This window comes from Panicum virgatum, chromosome 3K, assembly GCF_016808335.1.
Source record: "Panicum virgatum strain AP13 chromosome 3K, P.virgatum_v5, whole genome shotgun sequence".
In the NCBI taxonomy this organism is placed as follows: domain Eukaryota; kingdom Viridiplantae; phylum Streptophyta; class Magnoliopsida; order Poales; family Poaceae; genus Panicum; species Panicum virgatum.
In genome coordinates, this window is record NC_053138.1 from 34,949,020 (window position 1) to 34,973,443 (window position 24,424).

The 24,424-nt window shown below is 49.2% G+C and overlaps 1 protein-coding gene and 1 pseudogene across 1 annotated transcript; one reads left to right on the forward strand and one right to left on the reverse strand.

Annotated features, from left to right (window-relative positions):
- Positions 1–2,917: 2,917 nt before the first annotated feature.
- Positions 2,918–3,838, forward strand: LOC120701433 (annotated as a pseudogene).
- Positions 3,839–5,683: 1,845 nt separating this feature from the next.
- On the reverse strand, positions 5,684–15,648 carry LOC120699077 (uncharacterized protein At5g01610-like). The gene is made up of 3 exons (XM_039982939.1): positions 15,297–15,648; positions 13,746–13,800; positions 5,684–6,260 (listed from the first exon to the last, which is right to left on the reverse strand). The coding sequence occupies exons 1-3, from the start codon at positions 15,381–15,383 to the stop codon at positions 5,890–5,892; spliced, it is 513 nt and encodes a 170-aa protein (XP_039838873.1). The 5' UTR covers positions 15,384–15,648; the 3' UTR covers positions 5,684–5,889.
- Positions 15,649–24,424: the final 8,776 nt, after the last annotated feature.

Here is a 24,424-nt window from a genome sequence, read left to right on the forward strand (position 1 = left end):
TCCTGGATGTCCTCCTCTCGATGGGCTCTCGGCACCCACGCCACCGAAGGCGGCAGCACGTCGCCGGCGCTTCCTGACGCGGAGGAGGAGGACTTCGGTGATGGACAGGCCATTTTGTGTGGCTGTGTGTGGATCGGATCTACTGGAAAGCAGAGAGGATGGCTGATGGCGAGGAGGCGAGAGCAAGAAGGCAAGGGAACGGGTGGCCTTCCGCGGGCTGGGCCCTTCCCCTTTTAAAGAGGATCGGACGCGCATGTAATGGCAACCCCGAAGATCGCGCGGGATTCAAATCTACTTTCCAGAAATGGCCCGAGTCGTACTCGGCAAGAAGCGGGCCCCAAACGATAATGTTCTGCCCGTTGCAGTCAAAACCAATGGTAAAAATACAAATTACCGGGAGAACTCGACTACCCGGCGTGACTCCGTGACTCTGCCAGCGACCCTGCTCAGGGGCTGGGCACCGCAACCACCCGGCGCGTCTCCGTGACTCCGCCAGCGACCCTGCTTGGGGGCTGGGCGCCGTAACGACTCGACGCATCTCCGCGACTCCGCCAGCAGCCCTGCTGGGGGCTGGGCGCCGAAAGGACCCGGTGCGTCTCCGTGACTCCGCCAGCGACCCTGCTTAGGGGCTGGGCGCCGCAACGACCCGGCGCATCTCCACGATTCCGCTAGCGACCCTGCTTGGGGGCTGGGAGCCGCAAGGACCCGGCGCATCTCCGTGACTCCGCCAGCGACCCTGCTCGGGAGCTGGGCGCCGGACCGATCCGGCACGTCTCTGTGACTCCGCCAGCGACCCTGCTCGGGGGTTGGGCGCCGCAACGACCCGGCGTGTCTCCATGACTCCGCCAGCGACCCTGCTCAGGGGCTGAGCGCCGTAACAATCTAGCATGTCTCCATGACTCTGCTGGCAACCCTGCTCGGGGGCTAGATGCCATGACTCTAGGGTTGTATAAACCCGGTTTGACGAATGGCTGGGGAAACGATACGGCGAAACGGTAACCTGGGTGCTCAGGCAACTCAGGAATTCAGACGACCAAGATTTCTTTATTGACCCTCGAAAAGCTTCTTCGAAACCTTTCGAGGCTCGGGGGCTGCACCCAACGGGTGCGCCAAGGGGCGCATCCCGTTGAAGACTGGAGGAGGACAAGAATCATCATTTGAGTCCCGAAGAACTTCGCAACAAGTCAACCATCAAGATTCGGCTCAAGCTCTTCAGCACTCGGGGGCTTGACGGAGGTACATCCGGGTACCTTCCAGCCGAGTAGTTATCTCCTGACTGGGTACTTACTAGGCCAGGACCACTCTGCATGACTACCCGACGAACAGGCACTCGGCTGGACGTTGGAAGGTTCCTCCGAGGATCAGGATTAAGGCACAGATATGGATTCCGGATATCTAGGTATCTCCACCGACCTGATTCCATGTAACAACCCGAGTAGATATCCTCCCTTACTTGTAACCCACGGCATCTGGCCTATAAAGGCGCCGTGAGGAGACCCATAGAACGCAATTCATCCTATCTCATTCATCAAGCTCATACAATACACAGAACACAGGATGTAGGGTATTACGCTCCCGAGCGGCCCGAACCTGTCTAAACCCAAGCGTCATCACGCAACCATCCGACTCTTGGCTCCAGAATCCCCCCTTCACCTACAAATCTACAGCCGGGCATACTCCTGGTAGACTTGCCGGATAATTAAGCAATCTGACACAAGCCATGCATACATGCATGAGGACTCCCAAGAAAGGGTCAAGTAGAGAGTGGCGCCAACCACAGTCGTGCATGAAGGGCATGTCGTCTCCGCAGGGGTGCGTCATAGGCCTGCATGAAGCCCACGTCCCCTCTGCAGGGACGCGTCGCCTATTTTCTCTATACGCAGCCTAATGTGGGATCCCTCTTGGATTATAAAAGAGGAGACCCGGGGCAGGAAGAGGGGACGGCTTCTCCTCCCCCCCCCCCCCAAAAAAAGACTACATAGCTTATGCACGAGCTCGACCCTTTTACTCTCTGATACACAACCACAAAATATACAAAAAGGCAGGGCATATGGTATAATCTACGTGTGCTCACCATCTCGTGCTATATAGGAGATCAGCGTGTTCAGCCCCTGGCTGAATCTCTAAACGGGGGTTCCTCTAATCCCTACTTGCGGTACTCCCCCACCATCACAATCGTTATTTCTTGCCTCTGTCGTATCACGAAAACCTTTCGATTTGGAATGAGGAGAGATGGCTGAGTGGACTAAAGCGGCGGATTGCTAATCCATTGTATATTTTTTTATACCGGGGGTTTGAATCCCTCTCTTTCTGCCCCTTCGGATCATTTGGGACTTTCGAATTGTAAGGAATTCTGACCCCCGGATTCGTGAATTCCTAGGAGGTCTCTATGGAGCCTTCAATTATAAATTAGAATAAAGGCAGCCTCTATTTAGCATTTGGAGGATTGTAATCACTAGTTACCACCATTTTTTATAATTTTGGAATTATTTGATTATTGATTTAATAGATGTAGGCCCAATTAATGTAACACAATCTCCGAGAAATAGTGGTGCATCAGAATACACTACACACATCCTATCGTGTTTCTTACCTTTTTTAGAAATTTAGAGAGAAAAAAATGTTCCTGAATTTTTAGGATGGTTTAGACTTTAGAGGTACATCCCCGGTGAATTATAGACCCCCCTAACATGCAAGGAAACTCGGCTGAAGTCTAAACCGCTCATAATAAGACAATCCACATGCAAGGAACCAATCTTCAGCCGAGTTCCCTTGCATGTGGATTGTAGACGAGGGAGGACTCACCTCAACGGTTCCTTGCATTTATTCTTACTTATTTCAGGAAACAGTAGAAACGTGGATTTGTTTCCTCTTTCCTTGCAAGAAGATCCAAGCCATAACTCCCTCCCTCCCCGCATCCAATTCCAAGTTTCCAAACATAGGCTGTTCGGCTGGCGTTCGGATTCCACCGCCGCACCGTCTCAGGAAGTTGCCATGCTCCTTCCTCCGAGCCTCCATTGTTTGCCTTGTTGGGATCTTTCCTTCTACAAATACACGGCTCCCTCGCCCAACAGCAATCCTATATCGCGCAGTTGCCTGCTTTATTGAGCGAGAGCGAGGGAGGTAGAGAAAGAGAGAGCGCCGGTAGGTGACCAAGACAAGAAAGCAAGAGAAGGCAGCGGCGATGGTGGCGCCGCCGCGCGGGACCGGGAGGAAGAGCCAGGGGCGGAGGAAGCGCACCGAGATGGCCCTCATCAAGGACCGCGCTAGCCGCCTGGTCACCTTCTCCAAGCGCAAGTCGGGGTTTTTCAAGAAGGCCTCGGAGCTCTCCCTCCTCTGCGGCGCGCACGTGGCCGCCGTCATCTTCTCCTCCGCCGGCAGGCCGTTCGCGTTTGGCACCCCCTCCGTCGACCACGTCCTCCGCCTCTGCGCCCCGCTCCCCGCCGGCGACGAGGACGGCCTCGGCTCCGGCTTATTCCCCGACGATGCCACCGACGGCGGCGAGCGCGGCGCGGTGGAAGGAGGTGGCCGAGGCGCGCGTGGCCGAAGAGGAGACGCGGATGGGCGCCGCCGGAGAGAAGGTGCTCCGGGCCGCCGCGAGTCGGTCGTTCTGGTGGGAGGCGGACGTGGAGGCGCTCGAGGCGGAGGAGCTGCGGGAGTTCGCCAGGGCGCTCCGCCGGCTCAGGGACAATGTGCGACGCCACGCCGAGAAGCTGCCGCCGGCCCATGCCTCGCAGCCGACGACGCAGCTGCAGTAGAGCCTCCGCAAGATGCATTTTTAACTGATGTTCATTGTTCAAGTTCCTTAGGGTTTAGCGCGATTGGCCTCGATGGAATTGAGTTACTCCCTCGGTTCCAAATTATAAATCATTTCAAAAATTTTGGAGACTCAAAGTTTTTGAAGTTTGATTAAATTTATATGACAAAATAATAATATTTATGATATCAATTAAGTATTATTAGATTTTTTGTTAGATATATTTTCATAGTGCACCTATTTAATGCCATAAATCTTTATATTTCTCTCTATAATTTTGTCAAACTTTGAGATAGTTTGACTCTCCAAAATTCTTGAAATGACTTATAATTTGTAACGGAGGGAGTATTAGCTTCTCTTGAGGCAGTGGCATGTCAATTCAGCAGTAAGCTTCACAATACAGCGTTTGGAGGATAATTTCTCATCAGTCTATTTGATGTTTTATTTCCTCGTTTTATGGCAATATCAGTTCAATTTAACATGTGGGACGAAGTCTTTTTTTTTTTCCTTTTCAGTTCATGCTTATCACACCCACATCCCAAAGAATTATCAGTATGGCTCAGTTGATGTGTCTGACCGAAAATATCAAACTAGTTGCACAAAACGATTTTCTTTTCTTTTTTGATATAACATATGCAGCAATCTTTTTGTCTCGGACTTTGCTGCCAGAGGTTGGAGATTAACTTTTAGGCATTGGCTGAATGAAAATTTGCAAACCCAGATCAGAAGGTTGAGGGATTTGTTGGCAACAGTTGCTCTTTCCGAAGAACCTTACTCCCCTATGTGGGTATGGGAGAAGAATGGAAAGTTCTCGGTGAAAACTACCTATGTGCACCTCTGTTGCGACCTCACTGAGGAACCGAACAAGAAAATTTGGAAAGCTAAGGTGCCACTCAAAATTAAGATTTTTATGTGGCTGTGTCAGCAAAATACTATTCTCACAAAAGATAACTTGTTCAAAAGAAATTGGCGGGGGATGCACATTGCTGCTTCTGCCCTGCGCAAGAAACAATAGTCCACCTTTTTTTCGACTGCCCTATAGCTAGGTACACTTGGAGCCTAGTTGCTCATGTTGTGGGAGCCGGTTATAGGCCTAACTCTTTTGAGCATTTCTGGTTCTGGGCGGACACTGTCCTCCCAAATCACAAGCACTTCCACTTGGAGTGTTTGGCAGCGATTTGCTTGGCGATCTGGAAAATAAGAAATCTTACTTGTTTTGAACAAAAGAAACCTAAATCTCCTACTGAGATTATCTGCTCAACGTCTTCTTTTATTGGCTATTGGATAGGGTTGAAAAAACAGGAGGATCAGGCGGAACTGAAGGCTGGCGCTGAAGCTCTGAACGAAGCAGCTCTACATTTCCACCCAAAGAGCGCGTCGCCAAGGGATACTGGGATGGTGTTACTAGACTGAGGCTCGGCGCACCCAAAAAAGGAGGCTTCGTTGCCCAGCTGTGTTGTGGCTTTTAGTTTTCTTTAGTGTTCCTCATTGTTCTGTGCTGTTGGAGTCTGTTTGCTTAGGGAACTTTCCCAGTCTATGTCAGGCAGTATCTTCGGGGCCCTTTGTCTGTCCGTTTCGCTTCGGTTTTCTTTTTTCCTTTTTGATAGATCGGTGCTTTACCTTTCTGCTAAAAACAGACGCTTTGTAATTTCATTACACGGGTAATAATGAAATTCGGGTAAAAACCCATGTTGGAAAAAAATGTAATAATCTTTTTTTGATACTAAATCGGTTTGATTTAGGAATTTAGCCGCAATAAGCAGAGAGACGCACAACGCAAGGAGCTAGCTAAGAGAGGTACCGAAACGCAGGATTGAGATGGAAAAGAATAGGCTTTTCAACAAAAGAGACCGGAATTTCTTGAATTATTTTTCTCCACAAAGCCGAACAAAAAAAAAGGGCAACTTTGACGGAACGAAGAGTGCATCCTAGTGCAATTTCACAATAACATCAGTCGCAATGTGAAAGTAAGCTCCACATTTTGAACAGAAACATAATGACATGAGACATCCAATTTGTAGATAATGACCGAATGGGTAGTACCACATCATATTTTAGACTTTTGGTGTACCAAGAAGAGAATCATCGTCTGGATAATTTAATTACATCACATTTCTCATGCAAACCATGCTCTAGAATTTATCTATGGTGATACCATCCCTGACAACCTCATAGGCATCACGGCTCCGGGTTTTCTTCACACCAGCAGTGAAATGGACCTTCGAGCCCTCGGTCTTGATGGTGGTCACCTTGGTCCACACCAGCACTTTGGTCTTCATACCCTCGATGTCGGAAAACTTACCTTTCTCAAGGTAGCCAGTCACACAGGTGAAGAACCGCAGGACTGAGGAGTCCTTGTACCCGACGTCGCATGCTGAAGGGATGTACACCGTCAGCTTCTTTGTCTCCTCGTTGAACTCATAGTTAGTCGCATCCCGTGGGAAGAGGCCAGCTGGCATGTCATATTCCTTGAGGAGGTCTGGTAGTGCTTTCTGCATCTTCCCTGAGACCACAGCATGTTTCACACAGATAGTCAGATCAGTAGATATGATAAAGTCCCGCCCTCAAGGCCTCTGATGCATGAACATTTGTGTGATTGGCGATTGAGCAAACAAAAGATTCAAATAGATTGAACAGGTGCAATGACCACTTGAGCAAGAAAATAATGCAAACTATGGTGTGCTAATTGAGCACATTAACACGCATTCATCACATAGTTTGAATAATATGATATCAGGACACTGCTTTATTTCTTTATCAATCCAACTAATCTCCTTTCATGTTATCATAGATAAATACGTGCATTTCAGTGATAAAAGTGAACAGGCATCATGTGTTGGAGGATATAAGTGGAGATTTTCACTGGAAGACAAGCCCACATTAAATAAATGACACCACATCACCTCGAGGAATTAAGAAAGCACATTAGTCTCAGAATTTATTTTGGCTTTATTAGTTATTACTTATTGTGCTATATAAAGGATGCATGGCTTCCAGAATTATCAGAAACTCAAAGATCAGGTTCCACCTTCACAGTTTATTGACCTCATTTTCGTAATAAGAGAAATAATGGCTACATGTCACAGTTGACTATCGATTTGTCTTTCCTATATTTTTCATGACAAAACACAGATCTGGCAAGTTAAATTTAGTAATTGAGAAGGGAAGTGTAACTTCTTTGTTCCTTTATCACATAATAAAAAAATATCGACCACCATTGTTTGATATACTCCATGACTCATACACTGCCAATGCACCGAAACTAAGTTTAAAATAAGAGAGAACTGCATTGCAGACCCTTGAAATTGCACCATTGTAGCACTTGGACCCTCTAGCTTGCATGTCGATTTTGCGAGTCCTTCAACTTGCCACCGTTTGCTTTGGTGTTCCATTCTGCCGTTGCTGACGGGAGTATGTAAACTGGTGGCCATGGACCAGGCACTAGCCGGCGAGGAGATGAAAAGCTGGTTTGATGAAAAGGCCAACACGATGCTGCAGGATGTAGAGGAGGCTGCCCCGAGCATGTTCAAGTGCTACTTGAACTCGTCAGGCCGACGCAGTTCATGTCGCGCATGTGCTTCCTAGTGACGGTGATGTCGTTCGTTGAGCATGGTTGCCTCGGACGTGGAACCGTGTGTGCTTTTGCCAAGCACCTCGGCAGATGATGTCAAGGGCGTCGAGGGATAAGGTAGGCGGCCCTCGGCTACGTAGATCGTAGCCGCGACCCGTGTTGGATGCGAGGTTTTACCCCTCAGCGCCCAGGGTTTCGAGAAGAGGAAGGATGGGATAATTGTTCTTTCTTGCCCTTAATGACCGAGTACCGAAGTTCTTATAGGCCGTAGCCCTTACAAAGTTCCCAACAAATCCTTTCTTAATTATAGGATCTCCTCTAATCTAGCCACTTGCCGAATCCAAACCAGCGTCGGCGCCTATCGCGGTGATCGCGGCGTCCCCGACGCGCTGGCGTCGTCTCGGGCCCTTCTGTTCCTGGCGTACGTGCGGCCCCACAGACATCTCTCCCCCCATCGAGGAGCAGCTCGTCCTTGAGCTGGAAGTTTGGGTACTTGGCGGTGAAGGCGTCGACGTCCTCCCACGTAGCCGATGCAGCGCTCTCCCCCTTCCACTGGACAAGAACCTGGCAGATTCTTCGTGCCAACCGGGACCAGACTGCCTTCTCCGGTTCTAGGACTGTGGCGCCGTGATGGACCGGAGGTAGTGGCGGCGGGGCGGCGGGTGGCGGTCCACTGAACTTCTTCAGGAGCCTGACGTGAAACACATCGTGCAGCTTGGCGCGCGGAGGGAGAGCTAGCCGGACGGCGACTTCGTCGATTAGCTCGACGACGCAATAGGGCCCGAAGTAGCGCGGCTTGAGCTTGCCGGAGACGGCCTGAGGAAGGGACGAAGCCGCGTGTTGCCGGAGACGAAGGAGGGCCCAGTCGCCCACCTGGTAGGAGACTTGTCGTAGTGTTTCTTCTGGACCGCCTGCGCCTGTTCGAGGCGATAGCGGATGTCCGCCAAGAACTCATCGCGCTCCTCCATGCTCCTCGCTCCTCCATGCTCCTGGCGACAGCCGCCACGCAAGTGTCCCCGGGCTCATAAGAGCGGATGGTCGGCAGTTCACGCCCGTAGACGACGCGGAACAGAGTGTCGCGCAACGACGTCTGGAAGGTGGTGTTGTAGATGTACTCTGCCCAAGGTAGCCAACGTAGCCACTGGCGAGGCCGATCGCCGGTGATGCAGCACAGGTACATGACAATGACGCGGTTGGCGGCCTCCGTCTGGCCGTCGGACTGAGGGTGGAACGCCGTCGTCATGTGAAGCTTGGTGCCCATCAGCCGCATAAGCTTGCGCCAGAACGTCGAGGTGAAGACCGGGTCGCGGTCGGACACCATGGACTGGGGCACACACCGTGGAGACGGACAATGTCGGTGAAGAAGGCTTGCGTGACAGACTCGGCGGAGTACAGATGCCCCAAGGGGATGAAGTGACAATATTTACTAAACCTGTCCACCACCGTCAAGATGACGGACTAGCCACGGATGCGCGGCAGTGCCTCCACGAAGTCCAGCCCGATGTCCGTCCAGACACCCTGTGGGACGGGTAGTGGAAGGAGGCGGCCCGCCGGGTGGAGGTGCTCTGACTTGTAACGCTGGCACGTTACGCAGGAACGTACAAGATCCTGCACCATCTGACGCATGTTAGGGAAGTGAAAATCACGGCGTAGTCAATGGAGCGTGCGCTGGACGCCTTCGTGCCCGTCCTCGTGAACGGCCACCATGATCTCCTGGACCAACGGGGATGCCGGCAGGATGTAGAGACGCCCCCCAAACTGGACCATGCCATCGACGAGCGTCCACGGGGTGCCGCGGGACCCCTCGCGGAGTTCATCTCGGATGGAGACGAGAGCTGGGTCAGTGTCCTGCACTTGACGGAGACGCGAGACGAAGTCGAAGCGCAGCCCAGAGATGGCGATGATGCTCCCCTCGTCTGTGTTGCGGCGGGACAGGGTGTCCGCCACAACGTTCGCCGTGTCGGGCTTGTACTCGACCGTGAAGTCGAAGCCCAGCAGTTTCCCCACCCAGTGGTGCTGGGGGATTGGGGCGAGGCGCTTGATCCAGGTGGTACTTGAGGCTGTAATGATCCGTCTTGACGAGGAAGCGGCAGCCCCAAAGATACGGCCTCCAGTGCCGGATGGCGTGGATGAGACCAATTAGCTCCCGCTCGTAGGCAGCAAGGGAGCTATGGCGTGGCGCGATGGGTCGGCTGAAGAACGCAATGGGGTGCGCGTCCTGGATGAGCACCGCGCCGAACCCATGCGAGGAAGCATCGCACTCCACCACGAAGTCCTTGGCGAAGTCTGGCATTGCCAACACCAGCGCCGTGGTGATGGCCTTCTTGAGCTCGTCGAAGGCCGCGGCTGCTGCGGCTGACCATGAGAAACCTTCCTTCTTGAGGAGGGCGGTCAGTGGGGCGGCAACGGTGCCGAAGCTGCGGACGAATTTGCGGTAGTACCCGGCCAAACCGAGGAACCCGCACACCGCCCGCGCCGAGCGAGGAACCGGCCAGTCGTGGATGGCCTGCACCTTAGCCGGATCCATAGAGACGCCCGCCTTGGAGATGATATGGCCGAGGTAGGCGACGGATGCGACGCCGAAGGCGCACTTGGCGCGCTTGACGAAGAGCTGGTGCTGGCGCAGCGTGGAGAGGACGGCACGAAGATGGCGGAGGTGGTCGGCCCATGTCTCGCTGTAAATCAAAATGTCGTCAAAGAAGACAAGGACAAACCGGCGTAGGAAGGGGCGCAGCACGTCGTTCATGAGTGCTTGGAATGTCGCCGGCGCGTTGCACAGGCCGAAGGGCATGACCAAGAACTCGTAGAGCCCCTCGTGTGTGCGGAACGCCGTCTTGTGGACGTCGCCCGGCCGCATGCGAACCTGGTGGTACCCGGAACGAAGGTCCAGCTTGGAGAAGAAACGAGCACCGTGGAGCTCGTCCAGCAGTTCGTCCACCACCGGAATAGGGAACGCGTCCTTGACGGTGAGGGCGTTCAGAGCGCGGTAATCGACGCAGAAATGCCAAGATCCATCCGCCTTCTTGACAAGGAGGACCGGGGAGAAAGCCGACGCGCTGCTGCGTATGATGCCCTGCTCCCGCATGGCGGCGCATTGCCGCTCCAACTCGTCCTTGTGGGACGCTGGATACTGATACGGCCTGACTGCCACCGGAAGCGCACCCGCCTTGAGGACGATGCCATGGTCGCGCGCGTGCGCGGAGGCGGCGACCCCTTTGGCTCGGCGAAGACGTCCCAAAAGGTTGCGAGCAGTTCGTCCAAGAGCGACGCGCCGGCCGTCGTCGTCCGGACGCTCGGCTCGTTGGACGTTGCCACCCCAGTCCAGCACACGGTGCGCCCTTGGCGCATGAACGACATCTTCCGTGCGCCAAGGTCCCAAAGCACCGGTCCCAGGGTCGCCAGCCACTGCGTCCAAAGTACCAGGTCGTACCCCGCGAGTGGCATTACGAAGAGGTCGGCGCGGAACACGTCGTCGCCGATGGTGATCGGAGCCTGCCGAATCACCCCAAGGCAGGTGACGCGTTCGCCGTTGGCCACTGTCGCTGTGAGACGAGGACGGCGCTGCAGGGGTAGTCCCGTGCGCAAGGCTGCGTCCTCGGCGATGAAATTGTGCGTGGAGCCCGAGTCGAGGAGCGCGGTGAAGGCGGCGGCGCCCACTGCCGCGCGGATCTGCATGGTGTCGCCGCAGGTGACCCCCGCGATCGCGTTGAGTGAGAAGTGTGGGTTCTCCTCGTCCTCCTCCCCGGCGGTGGCCCCGTCGTCGGCTTCGTCCTCGATGGCGCCCTCGAGGAAGATCCGCTTGCAGACTCAGTTGTGCCCGCGACCAAACTTTTCATCGCAGTTGTAGCAGAGGCCGAGGCGACGACATTCCTCCTGTTCGGCCTGAGTCAGCCGGCAGACCGGCCGGCCCTCCACCGTGATCTGGGCTGGTGCGGCCCTGGTCGCCGCGTCCGCTGCCGGGGTCAGTGCCGCGCGGGCCGCGGCGCAGGCGCCGGCAGGAGCGGCCGGTTGCGCGGGAGCGCGCGGGCGGCGGGCACGGCGTAGTTGTTCCGCAACTCGATCTTGCGGCCGAGACTCATGGCCGAGGCCAGTGTCTGCGGGTTGTGGATCTCCACATCATGGCTGAGCGGCGGACGGAGGCCGGCGGTGAACAACTGGACGCGTGGCGCCTCATCCAAACGGCCCGCACGCGGGAGCAGGGCCTGGTACTCCTCCACGGTACCGGTCCAATGACAAGCCGCCAGCTCGCCGAGTGGATTGGATCGGAGAGGTGGTCCAAAGCGTAGGTGGAGGAGCTCCTTGAAGTGGCGCTAGGAGGGCGTACCCTCATCCTGCTGGACTTGGTAATACCACAATTGAGCGCCGTCCTCCAAGTTGTACGACGCCATCCAAACCTTCTCCTCCTCCATGATCCTCTGCTGATGGAAGTATGATTCACAGCAATTGAAGATCAGAGGATCGGACTTGCCATCATAGCGGGGGAAACCAAACTTCTGGAATCGCGGCGGACGGTCGTTGTGATGTTCACCGGAAGAGAACCATTGTTGCCCGACGACGACGACGACTGCTGCACCTCAGTCAGGCGCTTGATCGCCAGGGCGTTGGCCTCAACCGTCGTTTGCAGGGTCTTGATGGTAGCGGCCAGGTTGTCCAGGGCAGGGTTAACCGAACCGACCGGTCCGGTCAAACCGCCGCCCTCCGGTAGCGGTTTACCGGACCCATTTGACCGGTAACCGGTGGAAACCGGTTGAATTCAAATCCAAATTCAAATAAATTCAAAAAATCCCATGCAACCGGTTCCGACCGGTTTACCGGCCGGTTTGACCGATTTACCGGCCGGTTTTACCGGTTTACCGGTCGGTTTTGACCGGTTTGAATTCAAATTCAAATTCAAAAGCTCCCGTGCAACCGGTTTACCGGCCGATTTTACCGGTTTACCGACCGGTTTGACCGGTTTACCGGCCGGTTTGACCGGTTTACCGGCCGGTTTGACCGGTGGGCTTTAATGGGCCGGCCCATTTTTTTCTTTTTTCTTTTTTGATTTAATTTTAAATCCCCGCAAACTATACTAAATGAACGAATTTTTGAGAAAATTTGACACTATTAGATTCATTGCACCTTAAAGTATTTTTAGGAATTTTTTGGGAATTTTTCATTTTTTGAATTTAAATTTAAATTTTGAATTTTGGCCGGTTGGGTACCGGACCAAACCGGAACCGGGCCGGTCCGGTTTGACCGGTAACCGGTCAAACCGGACCGGTTCCCACCGGTTTGGTGAACCTTGGTCCAGGGTGGTCTGGAGGTTGGCACTCGAGTCACCCATGGCGGCGAGACGGCGCGGCGTGGACGGTGCAGAGATCGGGCGAAGCGGTGGGGGGGGGCGAGCGTGGCGGCGATGAAGAGTGGCGGCGCGGCGAAGGCGAGGAATGCCTGGATCATGATACCAGGTTGTCAAGAGCGTCGAGGGATAAGGTAGGCGGCCCTCGGCTACGTAGATCGTAGCCGCGACCTGTGTTGGATGCGAGGTTTTACCCCTCAGCGCCCAGGGTTTCGAGAAGAGGAAGGATGGGATGATTGTTCTTTCTTGCCCTTAATGACCGAGTACAGAAGTTCTTATAGGCCGCAGCCCTTACAAAGTTCCCAACAAATCCTTCCTTAATTATAGGATCTCCTCTAATCTAGCCACTTGCCGAATCCAAACCAGCGCCGGCTCCTGTCGCGGTGATCGCGGCGTCCCCGACGCGCTGGCGTTCCGCTGCGCGGCGCACGTCTCGGGCCCTTCTGTTCCTGGCGTACGTGTGGCCCCACATGACAGATGACCTGCCGGACACCGGGCACATCCACCCCACCATCTCTGAGGTGTCCGGCTCTGCCGCCAGGGCTGTCGCGACCTTCCTTGAATCGAAACCGATGTAGGTGGCAACCGTGTCGCAGGCAACCAGGCATTGTAGTCCCACACCAGCCTAGTTTTGTTTCTCTCGTCCTTTTGCAGCATGAGCACCACGACACCAATATCCAGCATGTGTGTGGATGGTGCAAGGGCACTCCCAGCATTCTTCTTGTGTTCTGTTGTAACTCACCCCTGGCACTGTTTTTCTTCCGTTAATCAGCTTCATCCTCCTCACTGGAGTCAAGTCTACCAGCTCACCTACACCCGTCAGCAAACCGGGGAATAGGGCACCAGTGCAAACAGTAGCAAGTTAAAGACTTGGAAAATCAAAGTGAAAGTTATGGGATTGAGGTGCTACATTGGTGCAAGTTTAAGGACTTGCAATGCAATTCTCTCTTAAAATAATGTTGACATATCACAATAGCGCACCACAACACAAAATATACCAAGTCAGTGGTACAGTTATTTACACTACATGTCACTTTTGCTATTAGAAGATAAAGAACAGATACAGGAATATGGAATACCTTTAATCATGTTCAACATCCATTTGGCTGACCCTCCAATGCTGCTTGAGATAGACTGGATTTATGGAAAATATTTCAATGTCAGAACTCAGAACTAGATAATAGAACCTTGGTTACCCTATTGAACAATCAGAATTTTGAACACAGATAGCAAAAATTACTTATACAGTATACTTCAATTAATACATGGTGCATAATATCAACCTACATTAAACCACCAAAAAGTTACAGTATTCAGAATCGGAATGTGGAACGCAGATAGCAAAAATTGTTTATACAGTATACTTAAATTAATACATGGTGCATAACATCGATCTAAAGAAAGCCACCAAAAAACCTACAGTATTGAAAAGTATGATGATATGGCTATGCTGTGCATCTAGCCATGACATGCCAAATAGATATGACTGAAATAAGAATTTTTAATAATAGGAATTCTCTTCCACAGTTCTTCAGTCATCAAGGTAATGTGTGCTACAGGCAGGATCGCATGAGCCATAGTACGTGTTATGCTTAATCAACCCAAGAGGCTAAGCAACACAGACTATGGACAAGTCGCAAGCCATGTAAAATACGACAGAGAGAGCACTCGGTGTCATTTTAAGCCATGCGAATTAGCCAGAGAATCTGATCCTTTGTTAAGGAATCTGCAGCCATCACTCTTGACACATGATGACCAACCCAAACTTCCTAAACATACAGAGCAATCCTCCTCTCATTTGGTTTTATCATCTCAATGACCTTGAATTTCATTGCTCCAGCTTTATCCATTTACTCATGGACCTCCCCATCAAAAACAGAGCAAATAAGGTGATTTTGGAGGTGCAGAGGATACAGAGCAAATAAGGTGATTTTGGAGGTGCAGAGGATGAGTCGCACAATGTGCCGACTGCGTGGCATCATGCAAAACTCAGCAAATGAAAACTGAAAAAGAAATGAAAAATGTTTAGCCAATGGCCCAGCCATTGACCAAAACCTGGTGAGTGGACAAGGCCGCCAGCGGCCAGACGGCTCGTACTGTGCCTAGGAAACTAAGCTTTCAATCCCGATTGCAACAATGGGGCCAACAATGGCTTTCCTAAGAACAGTTCCAGATGGTCGTCCACATACTAATCGGACGACTAATAGTCGATGATTAGTCGGACGCCTAGAGTTCTAGTCGAGGTAATCGAGTCGGTGGCCCTTATCGGTAGCGGCGGACCGATAAGGACGATTAGTCGTGACTAATCGCGATTAGTCGACTTGAAAACCAGTGCACCCAATTCCCCTCGCGCCCTTACAAAGGAAGAGAGGGGATGAATCGGATTGGGACTGCTCCAAGCTCTACAAAAGACATTCCAAAATTAGTTTCGTTCCCGCAGCCCCACTTCTAATGATAACCCAAAGTTTACCATCCACAGCCGTCGCCGCACCGAAACAACCACCGCCCCAGATCCAGAACCCCCCCGTTCGTCGAGGAGGGCTGCGCAATGCAGGTGAAGCAAAACCGAGCTGCTAAGCGGCGTGCGCGGAAGGATGGGGAGCGGCGCGGGCGGAGGCAGGCTGACTCACGCTGATGTCGTCGCCGATGGAGTCGATCTCCTTGCTCGCCCTCTTGCTGAACCAGTAGCTCCCCACCTTGTTGAGCACCTGGTCCATGTCCACCCCTCCTCCCCTCTCCGCCCTTCCCCCAAATCCAAACTCCCCCGGGAGGCCGGGCTCGATCCGGTTCGGAGCGGACGCGACACTCGCCTCGTATCGAATCGGGGAGGGGACTGACGAGGATGCTGCTGGTTTGCTGCGCTCGACGTCGTCGTCGGGGATATCTATCTGCCGTTGCTTCTCCGGGGGGTGGACTCGCGTCCGCGGCGGGGTCACGCACGCACGCTCCTTCCTCGTCTCTGTCGCCCGCCCTCCCCGCGTGCGCTCGGCGTACGCGCCGTCGAGGCGGACCGCGTGCTGGGGGCTCTCGAGCGCACCGGTTAGGGCGTGGACCGGGTCCAGCTTCAAGTGATGAGGTGGTGGTTGTTCCCTCTTTTTCCTCGCGAAGGTGACGGCGTGGCGAAAAGGCTTCTCTTTTTTTTTCTGAGCGAAAAATGGCTTTCCATCGGCGGGGCGAACGTGACGTCGCATCTGCTGGATGCCATGGCTCTTTTCGATTAGATAGCCGCAGTTTTTTCTACAGAAAATAAATACCCAAGTATTTTCAAGTAACAAATGAGCCCTTTTATTTCGAGTTTAACAAGTACACGGCAAGCACAGTGAAGACGTCTAAGAGCAACTCCAATAAAGCTGCTAAATTCAGGTGAGCAAATGCTCATTTAGAAGTCCACTTCTAAATTTTACTCACTCAACTGATGGATAGTTGAGAGGATTCTTATAGATTTTGAAACTTTGATTTCATTTTTCTTTTAAATTATCAATGCATTTAATATTCTGTTTGTACCATGATGTTTATTAGAATTTATGTAACAAAATAAGATCCAAGATGAATATATTTTAACTTTATTTTGAAAATCAACAATTGAATATACTATTTCAACATATAGGATTCATGTGTTCAATATTTTTGACATACTATTTCAACACTTTGATGTAAATTATTGAACTAGTTCTTTGGAACTGTTGAATTAAATTTAGATAAATGTTGACTGTATTAGTACAACATATTTGGTCACAAAATCTTAGCAAAGTAACAAATTAGCGGCACAATTAGAAGAAAAATAAATAAAGGATAGCATATGCTTTGGTTATTTTGGTCCAAGCTAACGTCTGGTGCATTAAAAAGCAGTAAAACCACGCACCTGCTTGCTAGTTGTTGCATGGGGAAAAGCTGCTGGTTTCCACGAGTAAAAAATTAGCAATCCAGCGGTGATGTGGAACAACGGGTATACCAGGCTGGTGAGGAAGCGGAAGAGTGGGCTGCAATGGGTCGTGTGATGGATAGTTTATCATCTTCCGGAATATGGATAGGAGTCCCCCACCAAATTGGAAGATGGAAGGAGAAATTTGAAAGATCTATTAAAATGGAAGCTCATTTACTCCTCCTGCTGGAGATCGATTTTTGATGTCCACCGACTAAATTTTCATATAGAAGCTCATTTAGTCACTCCACTAGAGTTGCTCTAACAGATGGTATCATGCAATGGCACATTACCTTGAGACAACTTATTAACAGATAACATATATAATAGATTGTCTTCTTTATTATCTTATAGCATACTGTATAGAGAAATTAACTTACTCATATACTTTAATATTTGCTTTTTACTACTTTAAGCTAACTTGACATTACGGGAAACCTATGTAAGTTTGAATGGGAAGAGGAAAAGGAAATCCGATTTCCTGCCTTTTACTGTGCCCCAATACACCCATTGAATATATAAATGATGAACAGTCCACGTATACATAGTGACCGACTAGTACACTAAATACTTGATGCCGAAATACGCCAATAATCAAGCTAAAAGACTACCTAATTAGCCTGGCTTATTTGCAAAGGCCAAGTCAACACAATAACCCTATCTACTTCCTTTCGATGTTTGCCTCAGGAGAAAAATAACTAGGGTTAGCCTCTGATTTGATGGATAGGATTCCCTAGGTACATTCCGTTTGTAAGCTGAGGGGAAGAAAGAAGGGGCAAAGGGATTACGAACTGAGCTTTCAATACGGTTGGAGAAGGGCAACTACTTGTTGATTAATCATCTTCTTTGATATGTGTTCAATTTAGTACAATACAAACTATAACTAGATCAAAGTGAAGCCTAAACCAGTCCAACAAACTAGCATACATGTGCAATCAAATTTGTTGCCGAACAATTTCTTATTACGAAACAAATTTTTAATTGGTCCAGCAACAAAAAAATTATTTCAGAACAAAAAATATTTCACTTTGTGTGATAATTTAACTGTCAGTCACGCATATAACTCCTAACATTTAACATTCGTGGAGGATCTCACCACTGACTAAAGCCGGCAGAAAAAATAAAGAAACGAGGAGGTTGGTCCGAATAATTTCTTCAGCGACAAAATCAATCCCACCCGCCCGCGGCCCACGCTTTTACCGTTAATATTTGTGGGTTGGGAAAAGTTTTATTTACCTCCCTCAACTATAGACCGAGTTTATATTTCCACCTTGAATTCGAAAATCGGTTATTTTGCCTCCTTAAACTTGCAAAACCGGAAATAATACCTCTTTGAGTGGTTTTCTTAGTGGTTTTTCTCTTTTTCTTTTATGTTTATTTTCGATGAAACTTTGAAAAATCATAGTAAATAAAAAATTATAAAATAGAAAATTAAATTTTGTTGGACTCCACAAAAGTAGGTCTATGCAGTTAATATATTATAAGATATAACTTAGTAAAAATTTTATTTTTAATTTTAAATATATAATTTTCTATAATTAATACATATCTACATCTTCCTTTGTCAAATTACAGTGATATTTTTATGATGAGCTTATAATTATATTATTAAGCTTCAGTAAAAAATAATGGTCATTGGATCATTTATTCTTGACAAACTGAAGAGTCTGGTATTGCTCGAAATTAAACTTCTGAATCTATAACTCAAGCATACATGATCCAATGAGTATGAAATTTTTACTACAGCTCAATAATTTAATTATTATAGGACTATAAAAATTTCATCATAATTGGACCACACAAAATATAGATACGAATTAATAATAGAAAAGTATATATCTAATATTAAAAATAATAATTTTATTAATTTTATCATGTCATATGTTTACTGCATACACCAACTCATGTGGAGTTCAATAAAATTTGATTTTCTATTTTATGATTTTTTTTTTTGCTATTTACTATGATTTTTAAAAAAATTATCCAAAATAAACATAAAAGAAAAATAGAAAAACCACTAAGAAAACCACTCAGGAAGGTCATATGTTCGGTTTTGCGAGTTCGAGGAGGCAAAATACCCTGTTTTCGAGTTTAAGGTGGAAATGTAAACTTGACTTTGTTGACAGCCAAAATTGGCACCTGCCGAGGCCGACCGGTCTGACCGGTCGGGCCGACCGTTTAGACCGATCTGGTTTATACAGTCTGAGTAGAGTTAGGGTTTTTGTAAAGAGTCCTTTTGTAATCCTACTCGTGAAGGGGTACGTCTTTCCCGGCCTATAAATATGAAAGCTAAGGCCGATTGAGGTTATTCCCAATCGAATCAATCAAAATATCGCATTACTTTTGTCTCTCAAACCCTAGCCTTTTCCAACCCTAGATTGCTTTCTTCCTTCGTCTCTACGGCGTTTGAAGACGTTCTGAGTGGCCTGCCGGGCTCAGGACAACCCTACATTCACGAGTTCCGATGGGGTCCCTCCCGAGCTCGCTGTTCTAAGTTTCCAGCGAGCCCTTTGCCTGTACCGGTCAGACCGGTCGGCGGCACCGGTCAGACCGGCCTGCCTAGGGTTTCGCGGGTGTTGATCGTTTTGACGATCGTTCGTGTGTGCTAGCTTCAAGTGTGTTTGGCTCGAATCTGTGTCAACACACTTTTTGGCGACTCCGCTGGGGAACAGATTAATCTGGTTTTAAAACCGATCTAATCTAAATCTCCAACAAGATGGTCTCCAACGAGAAAGCTGAAGTCAGTGAAGCTAACGTCATCAAGGCGACTATGGAGGAGCTCACAGACGACGAGCGCCAGGCCTACCTCATCGCTGAAGAGCACTTGAAGGAGCAATTCCTTCAAGAATTCATGAAGGAGCATGGAGGCCTATTCAAGAAGGTCGGGAAGTTCGTGATGTCGTCCTTCAAGCTGAACAAAGACAAGGTTGAGGTACTTCCTAATGACCCCTCTCAATTAGTCAAGTAATTCTCTCTTATGGTAGATATGAAAATATCTGCTGCATAAGTAGCCGCTGGAGAGACTTTTGCTAGGCTTAATGATGAGATTGCGGCACTAAAAAAGGGTAAAAGTGTCGAGGGTGGCACTTATTTTCCATAAACGAATTCGGCTGGTACATCTGCTACCCAAGATCAATTCTATGGTATGCCGCCGAACTCGTTCTCAAGGCAAACACCGCCGCCATCTAGAGTTCACACGCCATCGGTCCAACCGGTCCAGTCGACTGGTCCAACCGGTGCAGGCGGTTAGACGAGTCATATGACCGGTCAGACCGGTTTGACGGGGCAAAGTTCATTGCCCCCTACGATGCATGCTTCTATCCCTAGTTCGGCTGCCCCTAGCCGAACTGGTGAGATAGCAATACATGCAAGACCTCATGCTGCATCACAGCAGGGATCTGGACCTCATCGAGGATCGATTCCTAATACTAACATGGCTTACACTGGTCCTAGCATGCAACGTGTTTCATCTTCTTTGCTTGCATCGACCAGCAGTACTTATCAGGCCGATTTTACTAGATTCAAAGAAGATATGGCTGATGTGCTTAAGTCTAAGCTTGGGATTGATACGGGTGGTTCATGTTTATATCAAAAACCGTATCCTCCTGATTTTGATTTTGTTTCGTATGCTACTGATTGGTGTATTCCTGAGTTTGTTAAGTTTAATGGTGAAGATTCTCGTAAAACTTGGGAGCATGTTAGCCAATATATCTTGCAATTGGGAGAAGCGGGTCTTAATGATGCTTTGTGAGTTCGTTTGTTTTCTTTATCTTTGATCGGAACCGCTTTCTCTTGGTTTTCCTAGCTTGTGCCAGGTTCGATTTTAAATTGGAATCAATTAGAGTGCAGATTTCATGATCACTTCTTTAGTGGGGAAACCGAAGTTAGATTGCTAGACTTGACATCAGTTAAACAAAACCGAGATGAATCGGTTTTGGATTACTTTCAAAGATTTAAAGCTTTGAAAAAAAGATGCTTTAATTCATCTCTTTCAGAAAAAGACTTGGCGGATTTAGCATTTAATGGCTTGCGTTCTTATTTGAAGGAAAAATTTGAGGGTTTTGATTTCATTACAGTTAATCATTTGCAAATGTGTGCCATTGGTGTTGAATTTAAGTACAAAAATTCAAAAGACTCTTTTAAGCCTCATCGGTCCAACACACATGTTGTTGAGATTGATTCGGATTGTTCAGACGATGAGTAAAAGGGTGTATATGCCGCTGAGTTTGTTTGGCCATCAAAGGACAGACCATCTACGTGCCCTTCGCTTAAGCCGATTCAAAGAATCGGCGGAATGAGATAAAATTTACTTTCGATGTTTCTAAGTGCGATAGAATTTTTGATGAATTGCTTAAGCATGGAAACATTCGTTTATCTAATGTTATACCGTCGCCGGAAGAACTAAAATGGCATGCATATTGTAAGTGGCATAATTCTTTCTCGCATGCAACTAATGATCGTAATGTTTTCCGTCAACAGATCCAATCGGCTGTAGATGAAAGACGATTGGTACTTTCTGAGATGCAAGTGGACAAGACTCCCTTCCCTGTCCACACTTTGGAACTGAACAATCCAAAGGTCCTCCTTCGGCCAGAGCAAACCGAAGGGGCTCAAGGAAAGAATGTGGTGATTGGTGACCCAAGGCCGATGAATGCAAATGACAAGATTCTGACAAGGGAAGTCGTGGCTGAGAAGACCCCAGATGGGAAGCCAACTTTGAGAATTTTTGTCAACGTTCCTAAGCCCGGGGGGCAAGAGAAGTCTTCCAGTCAGCCTACTGTTCAGGTGCGACTGGTCAGACTAGTGCCATCGACCGGTCAGACTGGTTTGACCGGTCAGACTGTGTCCAACGACCTGTCAGACCGACCCAGAGAGCAGCCCCAGATGTTCAAGCCAAAACGTTTGGAAGCGGGTACTTGCAAAACTAAATAAGCCAAAGGTGCAGGGGAGATCTGCAAATCAGGGACCTACCTTTAGACAGTTGCTGAACAAGTACACAAAGGCCGTTCAACAAGATCGGCTGTTAAAAAAGAGACCTCGCTCACCGTCGCGTCGAGGCAATACTTCACCTCCCAGGAGGGAGTTCACCAGGCGCAGGGGTGATTATCCGCAGTTCCCTCCATAGACGGTATACGCTACCATGTCTTGGTCTCCACCGGCATCAAATGCGGTTAATCCGGTGTGGGAACATGAGGGGATTTGGCTCAAGTGCTTTCCAATGTCATACCACCACCATATCAGAGAGAGGAAAGATCCAGGACGTCAGTACACGACCGATTGGGGCCACACCAATCTGGTCCGGCTCAGCAGGCGCCACCGATCAAACCGGTCCCCCATGACCAGTCAGACCGGTCTCAACAGAGGCCGACACAGTTTTCTCCTCCACGGATGGAATATCGCATGAAGGAGAAGAAACAAGAGGTGCAACCTGAAGCTACTTCAGAAAAGGCCAAAGCTGATACTGTTTTTCAGATCGACGAAATCAAGGTGGTTGTGCAAGACAAGGGTAAGGAGCCGATGGTGATTGACAAATCGGCTACTGCTTTTACTTCTCCTGTTCAGAAGCCCTTTACTGCCAATAATCATGAGGCCAGCGGCAGCAAGGTGGCGGACAAGTACAATCAACCTTGTTGGTGTCCAGAGGGGTTGACACATATCCAAAAGAGGAAGCTCCAACGCCTTCGCAACAAAGAGAAGAGGGAGTAAGAGGCAGAAAAGGCGAGGGATGAATACTTCAACAAGTATAGACCCATGATCCCTCAAGAAAAAGTGTGGCAGGTCAAGACGGTTGACCAGTTAGCAGCAGGACCGGTCGGACCGACCCCGGCGACCGGTCAGACCGGTATACCCGACCGGTCATACCACTATAAGCAATCGATCAGACCGGTCGAGCCCAGTATAGAAAGCACAGCCGAATCAGTGGTGCCTATTTCGGCTTCTCGTGTCGATGAGGTGGAACTAGCCCCTTCAGCAAAGGAAGATGAAGAGTTGGTGGATTATGAGGCATCTCCGGAGAGCAATAGTTTAGAGATTAATGTCGTGCATATGTCTTTGGATTATCTCATAATTCTCGAAGAGGAGGTGGCTCATCTTCAATTTGGGACTCGTGATGCCGTGTTTCAGAAGCCCAAAGAATCAGATAACCACTTGAAGGCTCTCTACATGAGAGGGCATGTTAATGGAAAACCGATTTCTCGTATGCTCGTGGATGGTGGGGGCCATTGTAAATCTTATGCCCTACTCATTGTACAAGAAGCTTGGCTGGAAAGATGAAGAGTTGATCAAGACCAACATGACGGTTAGCGGCGTGGGTGGAGGTGATCCCATTGGTGCCAAGGGGGTTGCATCCATAGAGTTGTCCGTTGGAAGCAAGACGCTCACTGTGGCAGAACCGCCCGAATTAATCCGGCTCAAGTGCACTAACCATAACCATAAAGGTAATCCCGGCTAACACGCACTTCAAACAGAGTAATTTGACAGTCCAGTCGGGTAGAGTCCCGATAAAACCACCTGAGCTGTATTCGAAACCCAAAGCTTACATGCAACTCACACGAAGGTGAGTCCAGAGAGTACAACATTTCACAAATTCTTACATCACAGAGTCTTAACTTAAATATTACAAATCAAGTTCGAAGTCTTAGAAAGGTACTTGAAAGTCAAACTTAAAGTAGTTCAGAGTTCAACTGCAGCGGAAATGAAGCGAGTTCTAAACGAAGATACAAGATGTCATGATGAAGCCCGTACATGACATCACTCAGCATTGTCATCGTTGGCCGGAGTCGGATCCCACTCCACTGACCAACCAGGAGGTAAAGTACACAGCCAAGTCAAGCTAGCTATTTGATCTTCAAACGTATCACCTGAAAACAAAGTTGAGCTACAAGCAAGGCTGAGTATACTAATACTCAGCAAGGCTTACCCGACTATGGGTATACTTAGCCCACTACCTAGACATGCAAGACTTTTGGCTGGAAGGGTGTGTTTTGCCAAAAAGCAACTAAGAGTAAATCCTTAATTTCCAATTTTAGCTTCAAGATTCTAGTTCAATTGACCATTCTAAGTGAGCATCTATCCAATAACATAAATGTTGGAAAATAATTATTTTTCATCATTCAACCATATTCCTCATCATCATTGTTCCACTTCTTACTCTATGTGGTAAAAGGGTTAAGCAGTCTCAATAACTGCGAGAAACGGACGATTCGAATCGAATTTGTTAACCTGGCCAGGCAAACCTAACTCACACGCCCGGAGCACCGATGGGTCACCCCAAGCAACCTTTTCCCTTTCTTTCCAGGTCGTGGATCAGGGCCACCCCCCTCGAGTACACGGACCACGGTGCAATGTCGGGTCGTGGCGGCACGTGCACTAGCCAGGGAACGAATTCAAGAGGGTGGGAGAGTCCACTTGCCGGTCCAATCAGGTACTGAGCTTACCGATTACCATATTCTCGGCATGTGGATAGTACGTTCAAATCTTAACCACAACTACCACACACTGCGGCCTTAGCATTTTTCACTAAACAGATGGGGTATCTATATCATACTATGGCCCCGCCCATGGACCTTATAGTTGCAGCATGAATTAAACATTCAACTCCTATAAACTCGCGAGTGACAGGAAATCACTCGACTTCTACCGAACCATCAGCATAGCCATCTAGCGACCTACACATACTAGTGTTCAAACATAGGTATCTAGGATCATGCAACTAAGGTTTTAGTCAATTCCTTATAAACATAAATGCACAAGTATATAGAAACAATAAGTGGCATAAAGTTGAAAGTAATAGGTCATGCTCCGGGGCTTGCCTTCCTGAGCGTAGCTAGCCTTGGG

Bases quoted from the DNA above. Each gene is read 5' to 3' on its own strand.
- LOC120699077 (XM_039982939.1), bottom strand. From the start codon at position 15,383: ATGGACCAGGTGCTCAACAAGGTGGGGAGCTACTGGTTCAGCAAGAGG. The intron at 13,801-15,296 runs GTGAGTCAGCCT...CCATAAATCCAG, and splicing joins CCATCGGCGACGACATCAGC to TCTATCTCAAGCAGCATTGG. The intron at 6,261-13,745 runs GTATTCCATATT...CTGTGGTCTCAG, and splicing joins GATGTTGAACATGATTAAAG to GGAAGATGCAGAAAGCACTA.